This window comes from Emydura macquarii, unplaced genomic scaffold, assembly GCF_026122565.2.
Source record: "Emydura macquarii macquarii isolate MOO-44397 ecotype Brisbane River unplaced genomic scaffold, CSIRO-AGI_Emac_v2 contig_1483, whole genome shotgun sequence".
Lineage (NCBI taxonomy): Eukaryota > Metazoa > Chordata > Testudines > Chelidae > Emydura > Emydura macquarii.
In genome coordinates, this window is record NW_027131620.1 from 4,532,377 (window position 1) to 4,557,192 (window position 24,816).

General features: G+C 45.4%; 1 protein-coding gene across 1 annotated transcript in view; it reads left to right on the forward strand.

Moving 5' to 3' along the window:
- The window catches only part of MYT1 (myelin transcription factor 1), a 106,390-nt gene that overhangs the window by 59,384 nt on the left and 22,190 nt on the right, over positions 1–24,816 (forward strand). Inside the window, exons 5-16 of the mRNA XM_067554082.1 lie at positions 3,607–3,669; positions 4,518–4,765; positions 5,905–6,777; positions 8,330–8,464; positions 10,234–10,324; positions 13,321–13,434; positions 14,705–14,919; positions 17,517–17,722; positions 18,947–19,216; positions 20,585–20,739; positions 22,454–22,552; positions 24,684–24,746. Of these exons, the coding sequence (XP_067410183.1) occupies positions 3,607–3,669; positions 4,518–4,765; positions 5,905–6,777; positions 8,330–8,464; positions 10,234–10,324; positions 13,321–13,434; positions 14,705–14,919; positions 17,517–17,722; positions 18,947–19,216; positions 20,585–20,739; positions 22,454–22,552; positions 24,684–24,746 (2,532 nt within the window). The remainder of the gene's footprint in view (positions 1–3,606; positions 3,670–4,517; positions 4,766–5,904; positions 6,778–8,329; positions 8,465–10,233; positions 10,325–13,320; positions 13,435–14,704; positions 14,920–17,516; positions 17,723–18,946; positions 19,217–20,584; positions 20,740–22,453; positions 22,553–24,683; positions 24,747–24,816) is intronic.

The window sequence follows — 24,816 nt, forward strand, 5'->3', positions numbered from 1 at the left end:
AGAGGACAAAGGGGACCTCTGGAAGGTAGGGAGGTCCCGGGGCTATAGCAGATTGAAATAGGAGTGGGGAGTTCTCATTGAACCAGTTTAGGAGGAGCTGTAGGGAAGGACTACTTAACCCATGCCAGGCGGAAGAGGGGGAGCTGCCTTCTGCACTTGCCCATTCCCACTTACTTTCATGGAGAGGAATCCCTGATGGAATTAAACCAGCACACCTGGCTTTTACCGCCCACTACCCCCTCCCCATAGGGTGCGTTCCAGGGTGGGCTGAGGGCAGGAGGTGGGATAGGGATGAGAAGGAACAATCTCTGGCTGGTGTTAATTAGAGCAGCCCAGTGACGGCCCTACTGCTAGGCCCTGCTCCAGCCCATAACCAGTCCCTGGAGCAGAGGAAGTGATGCTCAGGATGCTCTGGGCCGAGGATCCAGCCCCCAGTGAGAATTGCAGCCTTATATAATAGCACTTGAGAAAAGCATCATTATGTAGAATGTGATTAACCGCAAACCTCCCACTTCTGTCTCTTGTGTCCTCCCTCAGGCCCCTCTCCTGGATCATTCTCTGGTTCCCGCCCTGTCCCGCCACTTCTGTCCTCCTCCCCTATCCATGTTCCTGGTCTCTAGCTTTCCTTCCCTCCTCTCCCCTGCCTTGTAGGATGGATTTTAAAATTATTTAGCCCCATGGCTATAGGATAAGATTTTCTGTCCATACAGTCCTGATGCCCACACCTCCCTTCACCCTGGCCGTCCTGTAACCCAATGACTGAAATGTTCAGGAGGTCCTGTCTTTCGTTTGGTGTCGCTTGCATGCTAGCAACAGCCGCGGGGGAAAAAAACCGGAGCAAACCTTTGCAGTCTTACAAAGCCTTTTTATTATAAATCACAGGCTCCTGGATCTCTCAGATCTCTTTGAAAGTGTCATAAGTGCTTATGCAAGAGGGGGAGGATTCACTAACCAGGGCATATGCTAATGGCAAGGGATGCATTTCCTAGTGTCCTCTATTAGAAAGCTTTCCATGTCAAAGAGTAATTGGACCTTAACTGTCCTCATTTCGTAGTTTCTGCTCCTGTGCTCTATGATTCCTGAGAGACCAGAACGGGGAACGCTGAGCATTCCACTTCCCTAACTTTTATTGCTGGAACCTTGAGCGGAGGTGGTAATTGAAGCAGGTGACATATTTCAGGGGCAGCAACAGAGTGCTCCACACAGCCATCTCTGCAGCTGTCACCTAATTGCCTGATTAACTGGACAATTAATCGACTAATTGGAAGTCAGGCATCGTCTGCATGACAATAAGAAGGCTTTTTGTCAAAGTATTAAAGCTGTTGAGCGAGAGAAAGGGAAATTGGTGAATGTTGCAAAAGAAAGGGGGGGCCATTAACCAACCATAGAGCCCTTTGCCACTTGTGATCCCTGCCAAGATGTAAGAAAATGCCAGCTCGAAGGGTTTCACCAATCAAAGTCCTAGGCCAAGATAAAACAACCTCGCATTTCAGAAAGCACTGAGCACCCAGCCGTTGAATAATTGACACCCTTTAAGTTGTCTAAAGCTAGACACCAAAAATGGAGGCACCCAAAATCACTTGTCTGGCTCAGAGCCATTTGGCTATTTTGTTTTTACCATAGGCTGCAATTTACCACATTAAAAAAGGGAATCAGCCTTAATTGATTCAGCAAAGTTTAGAAAGGCTTATACCACCTTCATCAGAGCTGCTCTTGTTCCACACTCAATAAGCCTGTTTTTTTTTTCTTTTTTCCAAGCAAGTCATTGCCAGCATAAACACTGCTCTGCGTCTGTGTGTGCCATCAGAGTGTGTCTGAGGCTGTTCAGAACAGAGCAATCTCAGTCATGACTGAAGGCAATTAAAATTAAATAGACTTTAAGATCATCAGTAAAGGCTGGGGGTGGGTGGGGGGAGGGTTCCTCGTCCAATTATGCACATTAGCCTGGGGAGATCTTCGTACGTATGATCTCGAGCATGTCACTTGAAGAGTCCTCTGAACTGCCACTTCCACTCCCACTCAGACGAAGAACTGCCGTGAAAGTTGCGGTTTGATTTGAGTATGTGCGCTGTACAAAGGCGAGGAGGCTAAAGAGAACACTGTGTGCCCTACCAGTTGATTGTGTGAGTTAAAGGAGGATCATCATCTCCGATATAAAATGGGTCACAACTTGCAAGTCAGTTTATTGCAGCTGGCAGCCCTGGGGTTTCAGTGGTACAAGGACATGAAGCAGGACCAGGAGGGTTTTGAGACAGGATAGGTCTAGGGTCTCGCTGGGGCAGGGGGGTTATTTCAGGAGTTCAGATTTCGAATCTCTGGCTTCAGCTTTCCTTCCATGCAGCTTTGCAGTCAGCAAGCTCTCAAATGCAAAAGAAACAGGGTAGGTTCTCCCTGACCTGAATTCTGGTCAGCAGAGTCCTGCACCTCATCTGCTTCCACCTGGACCTTGGCCAGGAGTTAACCCTGACAACCTCAGGCAGCTTGCCTGGCTCAGCTGAGCTAATTCATAGGGACGCTCATGGAGGGGGTTGCCTGAAGAGTTGCTGCAGTTTCCGCAGGTGGCAAAGGCCTGGCACATGGCATGCTGCAAACTCAGAGCAGCACCTGGGTGACGGCTGCAGCGCGCTCCCCGCTGCAACGGGTACAGATGCTAGTTACAAGATCACTGTGCATGCAGCAAAACCCCTGGGCAAATTGAATCTCGTGACCAGCAACCAGCGAGACAGTCAAGAAACCAGCCAGGCTGGTCAAAAAGCGGTCAGGCTGTGGCCCGGGTGTTTCTCCTCCCCTGGGTGTGCAGTAGCTAAAGCCACATGTACATCCACCAGACAAACTGGATAAAGCTGCTTTTTAGCATCTGGAGCCCCTATAATTCCTGGAGACTGGACTAATTACTTCTGTAGGGCTGACTTTTACCTGTGCAAAGGAACTATGCAAAGCAGCAGACACCACTTCAGTCCCATGTTCAGGGCTTTAGAGGGCATGAGTGGTGCCTAGAATTTCTGGAGGCCGTCTGCACCAAGGCTGCCCATTCAGCTGAGCAGAAGCCAGGGCAGGGAGTTAGTGAATTTTATCCAACATGCTCTGATTCCTAGCACCAAAGGCCTGGGTTCCCATGTCCATTCCTCAACCTGGCCTTCTCAATGGGTCCCCATTCCTAGCATCCTCAAATGATGCTTGTCTGGCAAGCCATAAAATGAAATAAAAAAACATTGTTTTATTTTTTGCACTAAGAAGAAAAAAAAGAGAGAAAACTAAAGAGTGGCAGTGGGAGGCAGGATACGGTTGTTGTCTGGTTGTTTAAAGGCTTGCTTTTACACAGGCGAATCTTTAATTAAACATAGTCATAAAACTATAATGAACCGTTCATTTAATTAAATGGGGTGAGTCATTTCATTAATTTTTAGCAAACAGCAAAGCCGCCATCCTGCCCTCCTTGCTTGGAATTCAAAGGGATGAAATGAACAATTTGAAGGAAATTATCTTCCCTTTTTCAGTTTTTTGTTCCTTCTGCACAGATTCTCTTTAACTCTCTAGTTCACATGCTTTTAATTAAAACCCCTTCTCCAAGGCCTCACCATTCTTGTTGGTTGTTTCCCCCTCAAGCTGCCCCACTCCAGGATGTAATGGCTCAGGACACATCCGTGGAAAGTATGCAAGACACCGAAGGTAAGATCTGGTGTGGAGGGTTTCCAGTCTAAGGAACCTTGAATTCCAGTGGTAGAGAGAGACATGAGACTCAAGACAGACTGACCCATAAAGGCCTGATCCAGTTCCATTGACTACAATGGGAGTTGGATCAGGTCCTAAATGAGCTTCCCAAGCTCACAACCATGCAGAAAGGAAGGGGCTGTACAATTAATTGAACTCTGCTGAGATGTCTTCAGGCTGGGAACTTGGTCTGCTTGCTACATGCATGCATGGTGGTCATGGCGGCGGGGCAAAAACATTTTGTTGGTTGCCTTAGACTCTATTCTTCTGCTAAGAGATTTATCATCAGTGCATTATACCACGCAGATCTGGGCTTCTGGTGCCAGTGAATTAAATATGCCCCAGTGGCTGGACTTAAATACTAGTTCTAGTTTTACAGCTAGCAGTCGCCAACAGCATTTAGTATCCAACAGTGTCCAGGTCAGAAACCACTGGGCCTAGCCTAAATCGTTATGGCAGATATAAGATGCCATCAGACGAAATGTTTGTACTGGGTCAGGCAAACTCCCAGTGATCTCTGAGCCAAAACTGAGTCAGGAGCCTGCCCATTGAAAGGTGAGTTTCTTTAGGGAAGAGTGAAAAAGAACAAAGGCCACATCTTCACCTCCGTCAACGGCGCAATGACAATGTCAAGCAGTTGAAGATCTGGCCCTCCCTAGGCATTGCCCGAGGCTGACCTGTTCCTCTTTAGCCCTTAAGGGGTTTAAAAAAAAAAAGTTCTTTGCTTCGTTGAATGAGTCGTCCATTTCTGAGGTCTCTCTCGGACCTGCCTCCCTCATCTTGTAATGAGTCCTCTTTTCCTCTAGTTTACAGAGCTGCCCTCTAGCAAAGAAGAGGAAACTTCAGGATGCTGAGGCTGAGCACCTGGTGTCCAAGAGAAAATCCCATCCCCTCAAGCTAGCGCTTGATGAAGGTTACAACGTTGACAGCGATGGGAGTGAGGAGACGGAGGTGAAGGAGGAGTCTGTCACCGACGAATCGGAGGGGACCTTAGAGGAGGAAGAGGCGGAGACGACAGAACAGGAGGAGACCCACAGCTCTGAGCCCACGGAAGGTGCTTTATCGTTACTGATTGCAGAGCTTATTTTGAAGTTGGATAAAGGGCAGTGTTAATAATGAAGAGATATAACGCCTCTAAATTTATGTACAGGATGGGTTCTTCCATTATTGTAGTTAATGGAAGAACAACAGAAAAGCCCTGTTTAATCTGAGAAGGACTATTCCTGGGTAAGGTGCTCACAGACTGGCTCCAACATCTTAAAAATAAGAGTTTTTCCATCAGTGACGATTCATTGGGAAGGAACTATGTCAAACATAACAACTTCTCTCTGTGGCTCAATAGATAAAGCAATGGGAAAGGCAGCATGGAGTCTTTGAGCCTGATCCAGTGCCCAGGTGTGAGCCTTTATATTGTCTTCAGCGTGTGGAACTCTTTGCCAGGGGATGTTGGGAAGGCCAAAACTATAACAGGGTTCAAAAAAGAACTAGATAAGTTCATGGTCCATCAATGGCTATTAGCCAGGATGGGCAGAGATGCAACACCATGCTCTAAGTGTGTCCCTAGCCTCTCTTTGCCAGAAGCTGGGAGTGGATGACAGGGGATGGATCACTTGATGATTATCTCTTCTGTTCATTCCCTCTGAAGCACCTGGTATTGGCCACTGTTGGGAGACAGGATACTGGGCTAGATGGACCATTGTCCATCTAATCCAGAATGGCTGTTCTTATGTTCAGTGGTCAGAGTAAGGCCCCTAGATCCAAATTCATGGCCACTGTCATTGGCTTTGGGAGGAGGGATACATGTGTAACCAAGGAAGAGTTTTGACCCCAGGATCTTAGCCTTCTCACTTGTCTCTTCCCTTGTAAATATATTTGTGTATCATGCCCCCCTGTTTATTGAGGCAGTTTGCATTAGCCTCCAAAGGGATGCTCTTTAGCATGGAAACATCACCATGTGCTAGTGCAGGCAAAGTGCAACAATGATTGTTTCTGATGGCGCCGTGGAGGTGTTGCTCATGTTATCAGTGGGAATAATTTTAAAATGGAAAATCCCCTCTTTTACCTGCAATTACTAAATGCAACAAATCAGGCTGCACCCAGGGCGTAACAGCAAGACTCCGATTTCAATTAAGCGGAAAGGGGACGAAGAGCTGTTTAGAATCTTATAATATTTTTCCTTCTTCCTTTTTGCAGTAAGAAGTCCAGCAAAACCATCACACTATGGACAAAATGCAGCTACCAGTACACCTGGCCCTAGCAAGGGCAATTACAGCAGCTATCAAGAAATCATTGCCAATTCTCTCCTAAATCTAGGCCAAATAGCAGAAGAAACCCTTGCGATAGAGGGGCAGCTGCCTGAAAATGAATTGCAGGTCTCCAAGCCTTCTGTTGATGTTCTGCACCTGGTTCACGAAGAGGCTGAAGAAGAGGTGGTCGAGGAGGAATGCGACAAGGAAATTATGATCCAAACTGAGGATGCGGAGGAGGTCATTGAGGTCACGAGTGAACGTAGCAGTGAATTATGTCCAGAGCATCGGGACGATGTGAACTGTGAGGAGTCCTGCAAGTTGCAGAAGGCCATGCAAGCAGAAGCAGAAGAGGAGGAAGAGGACGATGAGGAAGAGGAAGAGGAAGAAGAAGAGGATGAGGAAGAAGAGGAGGAGGAGGACGAGGAGGATGAGGATGAGGAAGAAGAGGAGGAGATAGCACCTGAAGTGATCTGTGAAGAAACTCCTCAGACATCTCAGGACTCCCAGAAAACCCACTGTGAAGGGCGGTTCAGCCCAAAGCCTGAGTACTCGGTCATCGTGGAGGTCAGGTCAGATGACGACAAAGATGATGATGCTCGCTCCCAGAAATCTGCTGTGACCGATGAGTCTGAAATGTACGACATGATGACCAGAGGGAACTTGGGCCTGCTGGAGCAGGCCATTGCGCTCAAAGCTGAGCAGGTGAAGATCGTGAGGGAGCCCAGCCGACTGCCAGGGGAGCACATAAAACATTTCCAGGTGGACGAGAAACAAAACAAACCTTTGGACGCTATCAGAAAAAACTACTACAGCAAAGGTGGAGTATCTGAATGAGTTTCCATGCATCATCTTCCTCCCCAACAGCTTTGATTGTGAAAGAATCTGAGCTTCACTGCTAAGTGCCCTACAAAAACTTGATGGTTGTGGCTTTTTAAGCCCAACTAGGAGATTTAGCCACATAGTTCCTACTACTCCCAGTGGGAATTGCCTGGCTAAATCCCCTAGTTGGCTTTGAAAATGTCAACCTGTTCCTCTAAGAAAGAAATGGCAATAGCAGTGCAGTATGAATAATCCAGGAAACTTTTTATATTCCTTTTATTTCTTTGCATATATTAAAATGCTACCAATCAATCTTCTGGCTATAATAATTTCTCAGTGACCAGTAAGACCAAAATCTATAAACTAGGACCCTCCAAAATAAACTCAAAACAAAAACTCCCCCACCAGTGCCACCCTTCTACTCAATCCTTCCCTTCCAGTAAAAGCCTGTGAGACGAAATACTATGAGCTTTGTAGCCTGATTTTAAGATCATTTGCGCTTCGGTGCCATATTTTACTTGAGCAGCAGATAACAGAGGCCTTCTCCATGGAGCCATGGTGCACATGTTGAACAGAGACACGGAGAAACTTCCATCAATATCCTCAGTTTCATCAGAACCTTTAATCAGCACCAATTTCCTTTTAAATATATTTAACTAAAACAATAAAGGAAAGCAATAGATTGAAATCACCTGATTCCATGCATACGTCTTCTGCTGAGACTTTGTTCTCCTCTTTCTTAGCATCCAGGCAGGTAAAAAAAAAGTAGGGGGAAGGGGAAATATGTGCAGACTTTCCCCCTTTTTCATTTTTGAAATTACAATTTTTGAAATTGAAAAACCAAATTAATGAGCTCCATCCATTTCCATTTGAAAATTGACAGCAAACTTTCAGGGGAAAATTCATTTCAAATTTAAAGAATTAGGAACGTTTCTAAACTTTTTATCAAAATTTCAACCACTTCTACGTAGGACTTGCATTTGTTTTCAGAGGATACTTTCATACAGCTCACACATTTTTCAAGCAGAGACTCACCTGCTGAGCCTTGCTGGATTCTGCGGGAAGTTCTAGACAGTAAATGGGCAGGCCTATAGAAACCAAAGCCTGGCCTAGAGATCAATAACTTGTTTTGGTTTGGTTCTGAAGATGAGCTAATGGGATTATCCTAGCATATTTCTTAGATGGCTTCATTGATCTTGTATAGCATGTTAAGGGATGTATTTTCAGCCACACTGAGCATGGCCTCTCTTTTGATCTGCCTACAAAACTTGCACCTGTATTTTTAAATCCACAAAAATGTAATTGGGTGTGCAAAGCAGAGTCTTTGCACCAGTAACTACCTGATTTGCACCAACAATCAAGCAGGTAGTTGTGTAAACATTCGAGCTTAGACTCTCACTTGAACCCCAAAATCTTGGAGATTAAACTCTTCCGCAGCAGTGCTGTACCATAGTCCCTTTTCTTTCATCCAGTCACTCATTATTTATGCCTAGTTGCTGCCCTTGCCTTGGGTAATATTTTTCCCACATCCCCCTCCCCATATTTCCTAGATCCCTCAAGACCTGAGAAGCGAGAAATCAAATGCCCAACTCCAGGTTGTGATGGCACTGGTCATGTCACAGGACTCTACCCTCACCATCGCAGTCTGTCTGGTTGTCCACACAAAGACAGGATCCCTCCAGAGAGTGAGTATACTACAGGGATTTCCACCCCACAGAAAAAGGACTGCCTAAACCGGTCTGCTCAAGCGCTAAGCTGATTTGCTTCTTAGGGTAGATCTGCCTTGCATGTTAATGGCAGATTGTGTAGATGTAGCCACACTACCTGTATTCTAGTTAGCCCATGAAAGGGAGAAGTGAGGACACGGTGACACGGTGACACGGGCTTCAATGCCAGTTGCACAAGCAAGTATGTACCTGGGCGGGGTAGGGGGAGGAGAGGTGGGTTTGTGCAGCTGGCACTGCAGCATCTTCACTTCTGTTTTTAGTGAACTAGAGTACGGCTAATGTGGGTCCATCTACACAGGTTGCCGTTCACACCCCTGGCTGCAAAGCAGATGCAACCTTTTGGGTGAAATTCACCCCATCACAAGGCCAGTACACCACTTAAGTTCTACGTAAGGCCTCCAAATACAACTCAAGTGGTGCATAGTTCATGGGCTGGCTCTCTGCCCAGGGGTAATTTTTGCCTTAAGAGCATTATTTAATTTCTGGCATTGTGTGGTGCAGTTAAAATTTCTTGGTTGTGTTAGCAAAGGAGCATCCTTGTGATGACGAAAGTTAGATCTACTTTTATGGGAAATCCTGGAGAATTTAATACAAAATAGTAACCTTTCTGTATGGCATGGTTCTAAAACCCTATAAAAACACCTTCCTGCTATAGAATGCTATAAGGTGGTTTAAAAAAAATGCAACCTCTAGAAAGGATCTCATTCTCTGTAACTTTTTGGTGATGTTACCAGTAATTTCTATAGAACCCTACTGAGCTTCTGTCCAGACCTTGTTGGTTTTGTCCCTATATCGAATTCCACATGTTATTTTTCCCCATATTGTATAACTTGTTGGGAAGAAGGGTGGAAAAAAATCTCTACAGCAGAATTTAATTTTTTATTGTATAGCAAAAAAAAGGAGCCATTTGATATGTACAGTATAGTCAAATCTCTTTTTAATCATTCATCACCCTAACAGTTATAACATACCATATAAAGATTCATATATTCTGCAGAAAATGTTTATCATTATGCCATTGGGTTTTTTTCAGATATATATTTCTATTTGTACCAGCATTCTAAATAGAATTTTCTGTACATATAAATAAAGTTCAGTATTGTGTGCTCACGTTAATGGAATAATGGTTTAAAAAAAACCCTACAACCGCTGCCTTATCTGTAATTTCAAAGGTTGCAGACCTTCCATAAACACAGAACTGCAGGAGACAAGGAGAAAGTAGCAGTTATCTTCACAGAAACGTGCATACAAAAATATAAAAAGCAAGCTGCATGCTTTCTAAAGGCTTGCAAAGCAAATTATTTTCTTTACTTTTAAGGTCAGTGCTGGAGGGAGCAATAATCCTGAAGATTAAATTTTTTAAAAATCAAACAAAGACTAGTCCTAAGGATAAAAGCATAGATAGATACAACTCCAATCACTTAAAACTACCTGAGATGGGTAAGCATGTTTCTGGAATGAAGGGGGAGGAGGAAAAATGGATTGCAATCAGCTAAGAAGGAAAAAAGACCAAGCTGGCTTATGCAGAAATGCTAATCTAATGCTGACCTGAGCCATGCTGGCTTGTAACTCTTTTCTGTATGCAGACAGCTTCTAATTGCAGAGTTTCGTATTTGCTGATTTCTAAGAAGCCAGCGTCAAAACTTGACTATTTGTCTTTTTTGCTCTGATTTTATAAAGTTGTTTTTACTTCCCTCCCCTCTTCCCTTTCTCTCCTCACTACAAAGTCTTGGCTATGCACGAGAATGTGTTGAAATGCCCAACACCAGGCTGCACAGGACAGGGTCATGTGAACAGCAATCGCAACACACACAGAAGGTACTTACTTCAAGTTCTAATCAATAACAGCAGGGGCTGAAACATCGTCAAGGCAAACAGCAAAAATTACATTGGTTTTATTCGTGCATAATGAACTTCACACTGAGATATGGTGTAACTAAAGCAGATTAATTATGGATGGCTATAAAACAAAAAAAATGGAAATCAGACAGAACATCAGGTATCAAATGGAGATGGGCAATAAGGTAGAGCAGAGTTTCTCGGTTTGTGGTGCAGATGTTTAGTAGAGTGGGGTCAAGGAAATGGTATTCAGCTCGAGAGGAAGTTCAAGATGAGGCTCAAATCCAAATGAGGGTTAGCGTTGGATGGCACAGAATACTTGTGAAGTTTCTTGGTTGGTAGAAATCTCATATGATCAGCTATTTTCACATGAATCTCTGTCCTCTGAGCATGAACTTCATCTGTAGCTCCAACCGGAAATGAAAAATAGCCACCTTCTAGTTTTGGATCTCATGCAGAACCTAATCAGTAGAGATTGGTTCAGATATGGAAATCCAAAATGGTACCTCAAGTTCTGGTTTTGCTCTAGTGTAAAGAAGGTTATTGTTGGATGAGGATTCTGTGGTGGTTCTCAGAACAAGTTTCACCAGTCAGTCTTTGCTTCTGAGGCAAAGAAATCTCCATAGTGTTGCTCTGAAGAATGTAGGCTGTATGATAGAGTGCTCGGGTTATCTAGTTTAAGCATAGGACTGTCCTGGTCAAATCATTTGACTTTAATGGACATACAGATTGATTGATTGCCAGAATCATAAATGTTAATTCATTTGCAGGCACTAGGTGAGCTGCTTAATTATTTATTCATACATTGTGGGGAAATCATGAAATAAATTGATCTGATGAATGCTTCCTCACAGCCTGAATGGCCGAAGAAAATGAGTGAAATTTTCTCACTCAGTTGAGAAGATCCATTTGTCTTGCACCCTAACTAGCAGCAAGTGTCTGCAATGTGAGCGGAAGCATCCACAGTTACTGACAGATGCGCATGGGTGGCAGTTGGCTCAGAAAAGTGCAGTGCCGTTAAACCGCAACCAGCAGTGGGAGAGAGGTTCGTTTTCAGTTTACCTGCAGGTCAGCCCAGCGCTAATACAAAGAAATGTCAGCTGTGTTCAGTGAGAGGCTAGCTGGCCAGCCTAAAGGGCAGGTGGTTGAGAGCTGGGTACATGAACTAGATTCGAGTGGCTTGAATTCAAATCCTGGCTTGGATCACTGGGGCTAATAGTCAACATCACAAACCTACCACATAACCTCTGCTCAATAGGTGTCCCTGACTGGAATTGCAGGGGGTGGCCCGGGCCAGGATTTAGATTTGGATGCAGAGCTCTGTAGGTGAAGATCGTGGCGCGCCTCCTGTACTGTGCCTCCTTACGGCGGCGCCAGCAGCATCTCTCCTAAAGGAACGCTGAATTCACAGAAGCCAATAGGAGTTTTGCCTGACTCAGGACCCCATGCCACAAGTAATTCCAGTCAGATCCTTCCTCAAGGAGGAGAGCAGGATTTCTTTGTTCAGTAAGTGAGGTTCCATGCCCCTCCAAGCCATGAAACCACTGAGACCATAACAAAGAGTGTCTGTACAGGGGCCCTATTAGTGCCAGAGCCCCCTGGCTCCCGCTCACCCCTGGAGAGGACCGTTTCTACAGGGGCCAGGTAGCTAGTGGCTCCCTCAGCATTAGCTGCTTCAGATCCATTGTTTTGGGGTTGTGGGGGATGTTTTCCACGCCCCTGAGAAGAGAAGCAATCTAAATTTCTACAGACTCTCTCTGCAGGAAATTCCACCAGCTTTCCCTGCAGGCATGAAGGGGAGAATCTATGTCAGCCTGCCAGCTGCCCTACCTCATACCCCAGCCATCTCCACGCCCATGGAGACCAAACCCTGCAGAGCTTCGACAGAGGAGATTCCACAGTGGGGACGGAAGACAGGAGCTTGACACGGAGGGGGCCCAAATCTTCCCAGCCTCCCTCCCCAGGCCAGGATAGGAAGGGGCAGGCTCCCTACAGCACACATCTGAAGAGGGGGACATTGCAAGGTGGCTAAGGCCTGGAGGACCCAGCTCTGCTAACATGGGAGCCTCTACTGTAATTCTGAGTTACAGCCAATCATAGCAATCGTTTCAGGATCTGGATGGCCTAGGCTGTGAGTGGCCCCTGTTCAGCCTCGCCAGGGCAGAGTCAGAAGGAAATAGCTTCTCCCCACCCCTTTCCTGGCTGCCCAAGACAACAGCCCCTTTGCTCCCTGCACAGTGGAGAGCACAGGGACCGTGTGTCCTGGTCCCCTGCAGCAAACAGAACTCCACGAAGGGTCCTGGCTCCATCACCCACCCTTGTAGCAACAGCCCCTGGAGCGGAGCTGGTGCACCCAGGGGTGCAATCCGTCCCGCATCCCAGGAGCTGCACCAAGGGGGACTGTGCTTCTCTCAAGGCAGAATCTTTTCAAGGCGCCTGCTGGGGCAGTGCGCTGCACCACAACCTATAGGAACACTCCAGTCCCATCTATGTAGGTCCTGGCACATGTATGTAAAAGCCACACTTAAGCCCACCCCCTCCCGATACAAGTAGATGTGGGCACAACTGCACATCTACAAAGCACACTTTCCACTGAAACCCCCCTGGAAATGTTTGCTTCAAATAGACTAAGCAAGGAACCCGAACAAGTAAGGAGCAGGAAGTCCATTTATTCATTCAAACCCCTCCAAATGAACCAGACCTCCCTCATCCTCTCTTTGAGGAACTCAGCCCCGTGTATTGATATCTTGTATCCATATCCACGTTCTTTGGTTATCTGATTGCTTCTGAGCTGTCGTCTCTGAGCAATATCGCTCTGGATGCCCGAATGCTTTACAGCTTGCCAAAAAAAAAAAAAAGAGAGAGAGATTTTTCTCATGGACTTGGTGCAGATCCTGGTCTGTAAAACGTGTGGAGATCTTCATCCCAGTCCCCCCTGCTTAGCTTTCCTTTCTTTCTGTTTGAATTCCATACAGTTTATCTGGGTGCCCCATTGCTGCTGCTGAAAAATTAGCCAAATCTCATGAAAAGCAACAACCGCAGGCCGGTGACCCCTCTAAGTGTAGCTCCAATTCTGACCGGATACTCAGGTATGTTAGATTTAACAACAACAACAACAAAAGATTTGCAGCAACATTTCTTCTAACCCCAACTCCCATGCCAAATAAAATAAAATTGCAAAAAAAATCAGTCACAATCCATCCACGTATTGCTGTATCTTGGTACTGCTGATGCCTGTTCTTGTGATCATAGGCCTCTCCAAGGTGCAGAGATATTTAATTGATGATCCCAGGGAGGGCCTCCAGGACAATGAATTGCTTCTGTAGCATCAATTAATGCTGAGACTACAGGCCAAAGGGGTTTGCCAGTGCCGCAGAAGGCACTTGTGCTGATTATACTACAATGCAAACTGCCTGCGAATTATGGCTATTATATTAGCATTATAAGTGGGGGGGAGAGGGGTTTAAGGCCACATACCAATTATTCAGTCATAGGTTTATTTAAATAAACCGCAACACTTGTCTGTCTTTGACTATATGACTTGCAGGAGTGGGACCCTGTTGGTTAGAAGTGAGTCTAATAATTTTCAAATGATTTGATTTTTTTTTTTTTTTTTTTTTGGTTTTGTTTTTCTCTGATCTGACTGGGGTGAGGACTGGCCAGCACTAAGGATGTCCCTGATGATTCCTTGCCTACATAGTTTTGTGATTCATGATGTTACACCTGGATTGTAACATGGCTAGTTAATTTACAGAGAGAGCACTAGAGAGCTGTTGCACAAACCCTTGTAAACGTCGATGTTCCGTAGCCTGGTGAAGCATCGAGGTCTGATGGATTTGTTGTTTGGGTTTTTGTTTTTTGGTTTTTTTCCCCCCAAAACAGCTGAAAAGCCAGGTCAGTTAGAGTTGAGTGCTCAGCATCTTAGGGGGAAAAAGACCACTAGCATTATTTATTGATTGATTTATTTATTTGTGGTAGTGGCCCTTATGTGCTAGGCCCTTACCAAACATATAAGGTGAACAATCCACCCTCCACGGCGTGCAACAATTAGGAACATAAAATTCTCAACCCTACACTTCACAAGCTCAAGGCCAGATTCTGATTGCTATCACTCTGGTGTAAATCTGGAGGAAATGAAACCAGACCATGGCCGTCAGAGTATTTTGTAAGGAAAACCTGGTGATCCCATGAGTGGAGTTATGGACAAATGGTCCTGCTTTGTTTTGGGTGTGATATTTGTAAACCATCCTCTGGAGGAAAAAAAAGGGCATGACACTTTCACTGTGAACCACTTACAAAGCAGGGAAAGGAAAGAGAAGTACCATTCATTGTTGGGTTTTTTTCTTTATTTGTCTGCAGGCCTATGTGCTTTGTGAAGCAGCTGGAGATTCCTCAGTATGGGAGCTACAGGCCCAACATGGTTCCAGCAACCCCTAGGGCCAACCTGGCCAAGGAGCTGGAGAAGTACTCCAAGGTCACCTTCGATTATGCAAGTTTTGATGCTCAGGTTTTTGGCAAACGCATGCTTGCCCCAAAGATTCAGACTAGCGAAACCTCACCGAAAGCCTTTAAATGTAAGTTGGGTCGAGGGAGGGGTTTGGTTCTGGGTGCTCTGTGCTTTAACACCCAGGAACACTTGCCAGAGAATACCGAAGCTCTTGGGAGCGGGTGTTTTGAGTGAAGGGGGTGGTACAAGCAAGAACAGCTGTCTATGGAGTGCTTAGCCCAAAGGACAGTTGCTTTGGCTTTGAGGGGAATTGCATCCAGCACTGGGCACGTTCTTCTGAACAATATCTCTAGGTGGGAAAAGTTACACAGTAGTCTCCAGTTTGTCCTCATTATCCTACAGCTCATATCTATTCCTCCATCTTCTTCTATTCTGGCTAACATGTCCTATATTTTATCTCTTCTCTATCTGACATCGAATTAAGATATTCTAACTGTTTGTCTCAAGTAATATATTCTATCGACCATACACCTTCTATCCATCAACTATCTAATATCTTCCCTACCTATTACGCTTCTCGACCAAGGAGTTTGCATGACTTGGCAGAGATGTTGACAAAAAGACAGCCTGCAATTAAACGCATGGGTAGAACGAAACGATCAAAGAAATCCCCTGAGGGTGAACCCGTAGGCGTCAGAGTTGAGATGGACATGGTGGGTTAAAATTAGCAATCCTAGGTTACACCTCTGCAGTAGATGGCCAGCACAGACTCATGCAGTTTCACTGTTTAACGTTCCTACTCCATTAGCCTCCACATACGCATGCTGAATCCGTCTTTTAAAGCATATAAAAGGGAAAAAAGATTTAGGAAACCAGTTTGCAGAAGTCAGCAGCCTCAAGAGGGCTTTCTCTTTGTAGCTAATCCCACTTTCAGAGTCCTGTTTAATCCTGATGCAGCTGCTTTCTAAAAAGTGCTCATGCTTGAAAGCATCCCGGTTGTTGCACTACAATGGAAACTCCCTTTTATTACAGTACTAAATCTGCAGAGGATCAGACAATGAAATTGGATGGAGGCCAGAGAGCACAACTGCCACTGTCATCCTGGGTTAGGGCTGATGGAAAAGTAATTTGTTTCCCAGCACAAGTGATTCTCCTGCTGAATGGATTGTGTTATTTGCAATATTCGCAAAGAATTTTCAGGGTAATTGTACTGACAAAAATAATTCCAGCAACCCCACTAGGATAATCCTTTCTAGTTTTTCTCATCACTCATTTTTACTAATTTGCTGATTGCAAGTCCATTAGTGCTAGCAATACTTATGAAATGGAAAAGCATCACTGAGTGTACAGTGTGAAATTGAAATTGGCATCTCACCATTCTGGATATTGTCAAGTTGTGCTTGCAAATACCCCAGCCCCACCAAAAGACATGGATTAAACTGGACCGAAATAAAAAAAAAAAAATGCACAAGAATAAGCATTTGGGTAAGACTCCCATGAGTTAATCAGAGCAACAAGATTAATATGATTGCCAATCATAAAGGCAAATCTGTTCCTTTCATTGAGGACTTTCTTTAAAGAGATCTTCATCCAGAGGGATTTTTATTCCACTGGATGTGTGCACATAACTCCCATTAATGTCAATAGGCATTATGCACACACACAATGAGGGGGAAAGTGGTCCTTGAAGAGATTAGCAGTTTATATTGTTTTATATTTAGAGTTCATAATGGGAATAATGAAATCACTTCACTTTGCTATCGCACCTTCATCTGAGTTTGTTAGGGTGCTTTAAAGCACAGGCCAAATATTACAGGCCTTTCGCACTGACTTCAATGGGAGCTTTGCCAAAGGAAAATTGACCAAGAACATCAGGATCTGGCATGTAAATTTGGAAGCACAGGCCCCCATCCTACAATTGGATCAATGTGAGAAGACCCTTCCACCTGCATGGAGACACTGACTTCCTAGGGGCTCTATGTGGATGACAGGGTCCTTCCAAATGGAAAGATTTGGGGCTGTGATTTATATTGACTTAATCCTGGAAAATGGTCAGTCTCCTCCTATCCTGCTAATTTCAAAGGGAGTTGAGGGTGCTCAGCACCTTGCAGGATCAGACCCAAGTCCAGTACAGTGTACAATAATGTTCAGGGACACATAATTCTAGACAATATGACTATATTCTAGGAGATTTAATGCAGCTATTATATATAAAAGAGATGCACCAGCTGTCAGAATAGCCAAATTTCACTGGTATCATCCTCAGAAAGTCACATTATATACCTGTGATTGGTGTGGTTTTGCTGGTAAAATGTGATTTTAAAAAAAAATTACATATGTTTGTATAATTAATTACATGAAATCGTGATGTAAAATGAGTTTTGAGAACACGAAGGAAAAAAACAGGTGAAGGTTCATTGTTTTTTCCCCTCTGAAGCCCTCAGGATAGTACAGGCATATGGTTTTAATGAAGAGGACTGCAGCACTCTGGGAATTTGATGGTGCAGTCAGTTAATGTAGGAACCTTTCACCTTAGGTCTCCTAGGCATGAGTTCCCGACTACTATCTCCTTCAGTTCAAGGGGCACTCGATTCGCTGGCATGTTTATAATACATAAAGGGTTGCCGCTGCAGTATGTGAATACACTGAAATCAGTGGCATGGGTTTGATTTGCCTCTAACTCTGTAAGTTATACATCAGCCCTGTATTGTTCCCTTTTTGCAGCTAAACCTTTTCCAAAGGCCTCTTCCCCCAGCCACAGCCCTTCCAGCAGTTACGTGAAGAGCACTTCATCTTCCTCCACAGGCTTCGACTACTCTCACGACGCTGAGGCCGCCCACATGGCTGCCACCGCCATCTTAAATCTCTCCACCCGCTGCTGGGAAATGCCAGAAAATCTCAGTACCAAGCAGCAGGATCTTCCCAGCAAGGTGAGTTTGACTGCAACCAAACGCAGGGGGGCTGAGGGTAAACTCCACAATGGCAAAGGCAACGTAAAACAGATCGCTGTTCAAAAGAGGTCTGCAGCTAATTCATTTCAATGTACTTGAAAGTTGCACTTGAGAGCTGGTGGAAAATCCAAGTTTCCGGCCTGAGGGATATTTGGACATCCGTTTTCATCCCGAATCAGGACAAAAATGTCGTCGAAACTTTTCAACAAAACAAAAGCCTCTGAAATGTTTTGACTCTCAAATGCCGGAGGGGAGACCCTGCTGCATGATGGGAGAAGTAGTTCTAGTCAGGAAGTCTGGCCATTGGGGGAGAAGAGGGACAGAGGAGGCATCTGAGCTCCAGTTCCCATGAGGCGCTGCATCAGCTCAAGTGAACACAGATTAATGTCAAACTGCCCCTCAATGAAATGTTTCATTTAGATTTTTCCCAGTGGAAAATTAGTGGGTTGGTTTTGTTTTGGGTTTTCTTTTTGTTTTTTTTTTCCAAAATGGAAAATATCAAATTTGAGGAAGCCACATTCTCTGGAAAAAACATTTAGGCAGGAAATTCCTGACCTGCTCTACTTGAAGCCTAGGTGGCACTGATACTGTTTGAGCGTGGCTTCACACAGGGCCTGGTACTGCAGGGAGCTGGGCTTTTCCTTAGTAGTAATGCATGCTCCAGCAACAAAAGGGCACTGGGCACCCTCAAAAGGCACTCAGCACTTTGCAGGATGAAACCCAAACTGAAAAACTGGGAGCCACACAACGGCATGCTAAAGTAATGAGTGCCTGGGCTAGCTCCATTACCATGCGTGCTGTATGCTGGACATATTTTGCAGGTTAAGCATGTCTTGTTTTGAAGAAAATGTCCTTGATTGTTCTTTTGGGAAATAGGCCAGTGTCTCCAGCAGTGTCTGTAGAATATGGTATGGAGGCATGTGACTGTGCAAAGTGCCTGTCTGAAACAAGCATCCCTTCCAAGCAGGTGATGCATTTGCTGCTAGGACATATTCACACGGGCCATTTCTGGGTGCATTTCAGAAAGAAAACCCTCTTCTGCTCCATTCCATCCCATTGCCTTTCAGTTTTAACAAAGAGGGTGGCCTGCGAGAGCCAACTACCCCATATTGCTTTAGACCTCTGACTGCCCTGTACAGCAAAAGAGCCGCTCAGAAAACCGATGGCGGTGGCTCATTTCGAATGTTGTCTCCCATCTTTCAGCCGATGGACATTGAGGTGGATGAGAACGGGACTCTGGATTTAAGCATGAACAAACATCGCAAACGGGAAAGCGCCTTCCCCAGCAGCAGCAGCTGCAGCAGCAGCCCCAGTGTCAAGTCCCCGGATGTGTCCCAACGCCAAAACAGCACGAGTGCCACGAGCAGCACCATGACCTCACCCCAGTCCAGCCAGACCTCCCGTCAGGATGAATGGGATGGCCCTATTGACTACACCAAACCAAACCGTCAGCGGGAAGAGGAGCCAGAAGAGGTGAGCAGTGACAGGACCTTGTACTTAAGTCCCTTCTCCATTGGGATGCAGGGAGTGATATGCAGCAATGTGTTTCCACTCTGAAGACCGGTGATTCTTGGCTTCCTTGAGCACTTTACTCCCACTAACTTCAGTGGGGGCAGAGTTAGGCCAACGCTGAGTACTTTTGAAAATCCCACCTACATTCTCTCTCTCTCTCTGTCTCCCTCCTGATCCTTTTTCAAGTCTCTTTGTTCGCTTTTCACTCTGCCTACTCCATTATCCCGTTCTCAGTTTTTTGTCTGTTGTTTCCTTCCTCTCTGCTTCTTTTCTCACGGCCTCTCCTGCATATAATGCAGATAATGTTGGAGTGGCATTCAAATTTTAAACCCCCTGGCCCAGATCCCTGGGTCCAATCAGGCTGCACCCAGCGCAGGACACACAGTGAAAGAGAAAACAACGCTAAGCCACCTTTCTGTCACCCTGATCTTAGGGCTGTATGGGGGCTGAATCAGCCACTCAGCATAATTTAGAGCAGCCTAATAGCTGCTCTAAATTACACAGACTGGCATGATCCCTCAAGGACAGCTCCCCCAGCCAGGGATCACCACAGTATAGCATGCTCAGACCATGCTCCCTCTTACCCCAGCCTGATCAGGCATGCCAATCTGCAGTAGGTGGCATAGAGGTGGCTATGCCTGCTTTGCATCACCTGGGACTTCCTTTACATCATGTTAGGGCAGCTCTCCTTCTCCTTTGTGTCGCTGAGTGGGGCAGAGACGCTGGAGCTGGGGACCAAGACCTGACCCACAATGTGCAAGTGGCTGCGAGATCAGGGGAAAAGAGTTTCCCTGCTCCTGACTGAGAGGATTACAGTGTGAATTAAGGAGCTAAGCAGAGGGGAGAAATAAGCAATTGCTTTTCATTAAACAATAAACCCAACTGGCCTCATTCTGATCTCGGTGACATCAGGCTAAATCAGCAGGGACTCCAGTGAAATTACTCTGGTGAACAACCAGTGGGAGTAAGACCTGAACCAGACACCAGCTCTTTAGAATTCATGACAGGAAGGATGATCCAGGGGGTGATGTGCTAGCCTGCAACTTGGGACACCTAGGGTCAGTTACCTGCTCCACCAAAGACTTCCTGTGTGACCTTAGGCTCGCTGCTTAACCTCCCTGTGGCCTCAGTTTCCCATCTGTAAAAGAGGGATAATAGCACTGCCCTGCCTCACAAAGTTGATAAATACACTAAAGATTGTGAGGCGCTCAGACAGTGGGGGCCATAGAAAGGCCTAAGCTGGATAGATGGACTCTTTTGGCCCCTCAGCGCTGCTGTGTTCACAGCATGTGGATCCGTAAAGATGTTGTTCCTGCTGGTTTCTTACAGTCAGAGCCCGCAGTCCATTCTTTTGCCTCCTCTGAAGCAGATGAGCAGGAAGTGTCCGAGGAGAACTTTGAAGAAAGGAAATACCCAGGGGAAGTTACCTTAACCAACTTCAAGCTTAAATTCCTTCCCAAGGACATCAAGAAGGAGCTACTCACGTAAGTCCTGCCTCTTTGACGGCGGAGCCAAAGTGAAATGCGTAAAATGCTCAGGACTGCCAGAGAGGGTGGGGAGGTGGGAATTGGCCTAAAAACGAACCAACCACAACTAAAAAGTTCAGCATTGTTTCATACTGTGATGGTCTTATTTAATCCAAACACTTCAAACCAAAAGCTTCCAGAGAAATCTCATCCTCTAACTATTTCTGATTGTCCAGATGAACTGTTATCCCAGATGGTCTTCCTGGAACTGTGCAGTGATTAAAAGAACCTCTGTTGTTTTAGGATTCCTGGCTGGGAAAGCAAAATTTCCGAGTCCATTTTCCCTATATATTTCCCCTTAAAATTAATACTTGCGCAGTGAGGAGAAGTGTTTGCCCAGTTTCCTGCCTCCTCATGTATGAGATGCTAAACTATTCTTTGAAGTCATTAGTGGCCAAGAGATCTTGGTACCTCCCAGGTGGTGCTCAGCACCCAGTACCATCATGCCCATAGATGGGAAGGCAGGTAAGTAGGCAATCTTGCAGCATCTCAGTTAGTGAAACAGCGCTTTCTGGTAACATAGAGTAGTCAGTGCAGTCCCTTGCAAGGTATATTATTGAAACAATACAACTGAAAATATTGCACTGTATGCTACATTTGAGAGAGCCCTGAACCAAACCCCAGAGGTGAATGCCCATGGAAACTTGGGGGGAAGTTTGGACACAGAACTTGTCAGCTGGATCCCCCTCCTTCTGATATGAAGAACTCTGGGTCCACATTGATCATGGGAACAAAAAGGGAGAATTCAGATCCTGACCCAAACTTTGCAGCTGGGGCCCAGCTCTAATCTAAAGCAATGCTGGAGTAAACTGTTCCAATGCAAGGTGTGGCAGGCTGATTCCCAAAGTAAAGTAAACTTGTCAATGGATCTGTTACTCCTAGGCTTGTTTCCAGAGTACCTCTGACCTTTGCACATATACGATAGAAAAGGCTCAGCAAGCCTTCATTTCACTGCCCTCTTTCAATCTAGCTCATTATTTGGCTATGCAAGTCCGAGGTTTGAAGGGGGAGTATGTGATGCTGGGAGGAAAAGAGGGAATATGTGGAAGTTCCAGGGGAGCAGAGGAAGAGGGGAAAGAATCCTCTTTGCATTAGCAAGACGCATACCAACCACCCTATGCAAAGCTTTAAAGGTTTTGTCAGAAACGGTGTGAGCATCAATTTCTGGGGCAAGTAAGACAAGTTCACCCTGACCCCTGGCAGTATTCAGAGGGAGACTGTTTCATGGCAATGAACAGCTCTGGAAAAGAATCATCCTGGTGTTCTAGGCAGCTCTAAGCTTCCTTTCCATACCAGGCACACAAGGCCTCTTTGATTCTTCCGCTGTCATCTTGAACTACGATGCACTGGATACAGCCCGTTCATGAGCAAACTCACTTGTCAGGTAGATTTGAGTTTTCATGTCCATGTGGTCCCGGTGTCCTCTCAAGATACTGGTGGGAAGTGTTTGGGAAAGTGTTCCCCACTTCTGTCTTGTTTATGGCTACCCAACCCATACAAGACTCTAGTGCCACACAGCCATGTATATTGTTGGTTGAACATCTGCAAGTTAATGCTAGTTCCAGCGATTATATATATATTTTTATTACTGCGAGAGGGACTTGAGGTTGATTTTCCTTTCTGTATCTTGGTGTGAGTAACCTTTGCATGTGCCCCTTGTCCCATAATGCAGAGGGAGTGGAGGCAACAACAGCAGAGGGTATAAAACAAGTTGTTTTGTGGGGCATCAGAAACGGGAGTCCCAGGATCATCACCATGGACAAACTATGAGGTAGTTGGCCTGCCCTAGTACCAAGACTCTATCTAGTTCCTGTGTATTGAAGTGGGTTGCTTCTTTCTGTTTTCAGGGTACAGACACCCCCATCCCCCAACCCAGCTTTCATTCTTGGTATTTCTACCCTCCACCACCCTCAAAGGCGCCACGTTTTGCAGCCCTCTTACCAGATCCTGTCAATATTGCTTCATCCATCTACAATGGTTGCTTTAGGGTGATGCAAGACACTCCCTCCCCATAAGAGTTGGGGGCATTGTCTTTGCAGGACTCCCCAAATCCCTTCAGCTTGGGCAATTAGGGATAGGACCAGGCCCCAAATTGGGAACCATGTATAGCAACATTTAATGCTACCATTAAGCCCCTGGGTTTGTTTCTATGGAGAGAGTTGTATCAGGGCTGGGAAAGCTGTGCTATGGAAGGGCAGGGAGGAGCGCCATGCTATTGGAATGCCAGGGCAGACCCAATGCCTGTGGCATTGCTGTGGGAAGTCACTGAGAAGCAGATCTTGCACCTCTCTTTGGAGGTATAGTTAGTGCTGCCCCAGCACTGGCCTGGAGGCTGGTGGGCTTTTCCAGCAGCCAGGGAAGGGAAGCAAACTCCATGCTCAAGTCCTCCAAAGTCACTTTCCTCAGGGTGCTTTTAATTGTTTACCACAATGGTCAGAAAACAGAATGAAACCGCTCCATTGCAATCACCAGCCTTAATCCCCAAAGGCCTCGAAAGGCCACGACCTTCCTCGGTGATACCCCTAGACCCAACTTCTTCTTCCTTATGTACTCCACCACCCACGTGATAGGCAAAGGTCTCTCAATCCTTTCCAAGCTGATGCTTTTACCTTGTCACTGGGCCCATTCCATTAGCCATCGCAGAAGGGGTAAAGGGGTCACGGCCGTCTCCCAACCCCTTTGGCATATTGATCATGGCTGGTGGCACTCTGGCTCTCCCAGCATTGGTCCTTATGGACCCCCTACCCCACTTTGCAAACCCATGCAGGGGGAGCCAGAATCCAGCCCAAAGTATTTTATTAGTGCTAGTTCCCAGATATGGTCCTGAACCCAGGAATCCATATTTGAGGACTGTGTTTGGCGACACTATGGAAATGTAGCTGTGCAATCCCATACAGCATTATGGATTTTATTTCCTGAATACCAGAAAGCCACTACACCTGTCCCATTGCCTTTAAGATTCATGGGGAAGAAGTGGGGAGGTAGAGAGATACAAAACAAAGCCAGGATAAACCATCAGTCCACAGGGTGGCCAACTCCAAGTGTTCAAGAATTCTGAGTGAAGCCCAAAACTCGTGAGAGTTTTTTTTAAATTGAGGGGGCATTATTTGCCTTCTGGTGTTGGAACATTTAGAATTCACATTTTCAAGCTTTTCTCTGCAGCCTTAAGGGCTAGAAACTTACTGAAAAAAAGAAAGAAAGCTGTAATACTAGACCATCAACTGTCAGGAATGGGCTAGTTATTACGTAGCCCTGCTTTGAGTGCAGGAGACTGGACTAGATGACCTATTGAGGTCCCTTCTAGTCCTACACTTCTATAGTTCTATGAAAGATGAGATTCTCAGGTAATCACCTGATTCCAGTAGGTGGGGGTTCTAACAAAAACATCAAATGTCACAAGCCTGTGATTAAAAACCACAAGAATTGGCAATACTGAGTCTGTAAATTTGATTTTCCATTTACAATGTCATTCAGGCTGTTTTAGTTTTTCCTTTTAAAACACAAACAAACCACATACAAAAAAAAAAAAGAAGCAAACCATCTTTTTACTCACTTTTCACATTTTGCCACAAATTCCTTCAAAGCAAGGAAAGGTCATCATGGCCTTTTGGGAACAAAGGGGGAGAGAGCAGGCCGAAAAGGAAGCAGTTGGTTTATTTGTACAGATTTCTGCCAGCTGCTAACATAATAAGTAAATACCAAGGCCACCGCTAAGTTGTGCTAACAAAATCCAGAATATACACCGGTATTTCACCTACCCAGAGAGCCCAGGCCCACACACCAACCAAATTTTCTTTTATTTTTCAACCGAGGAAGGTTTCTTCCCTGTTTTTACACATGCTTGAATCTTTCAATGAATTCATTTCGTTTTGGCACTTACACTTTTTATTATTTTTGTTCAGTTGCCCTACCCCAGGCTGTGATGGCAGTGGACACATCACGGGAAACTATGCCTCTCACCGCAGGTTTGTTGACCTACTGTTTCAGGTTCTGACTCTTTAGACTACATATTTTTTTTTTAATCCTGTGGATGGT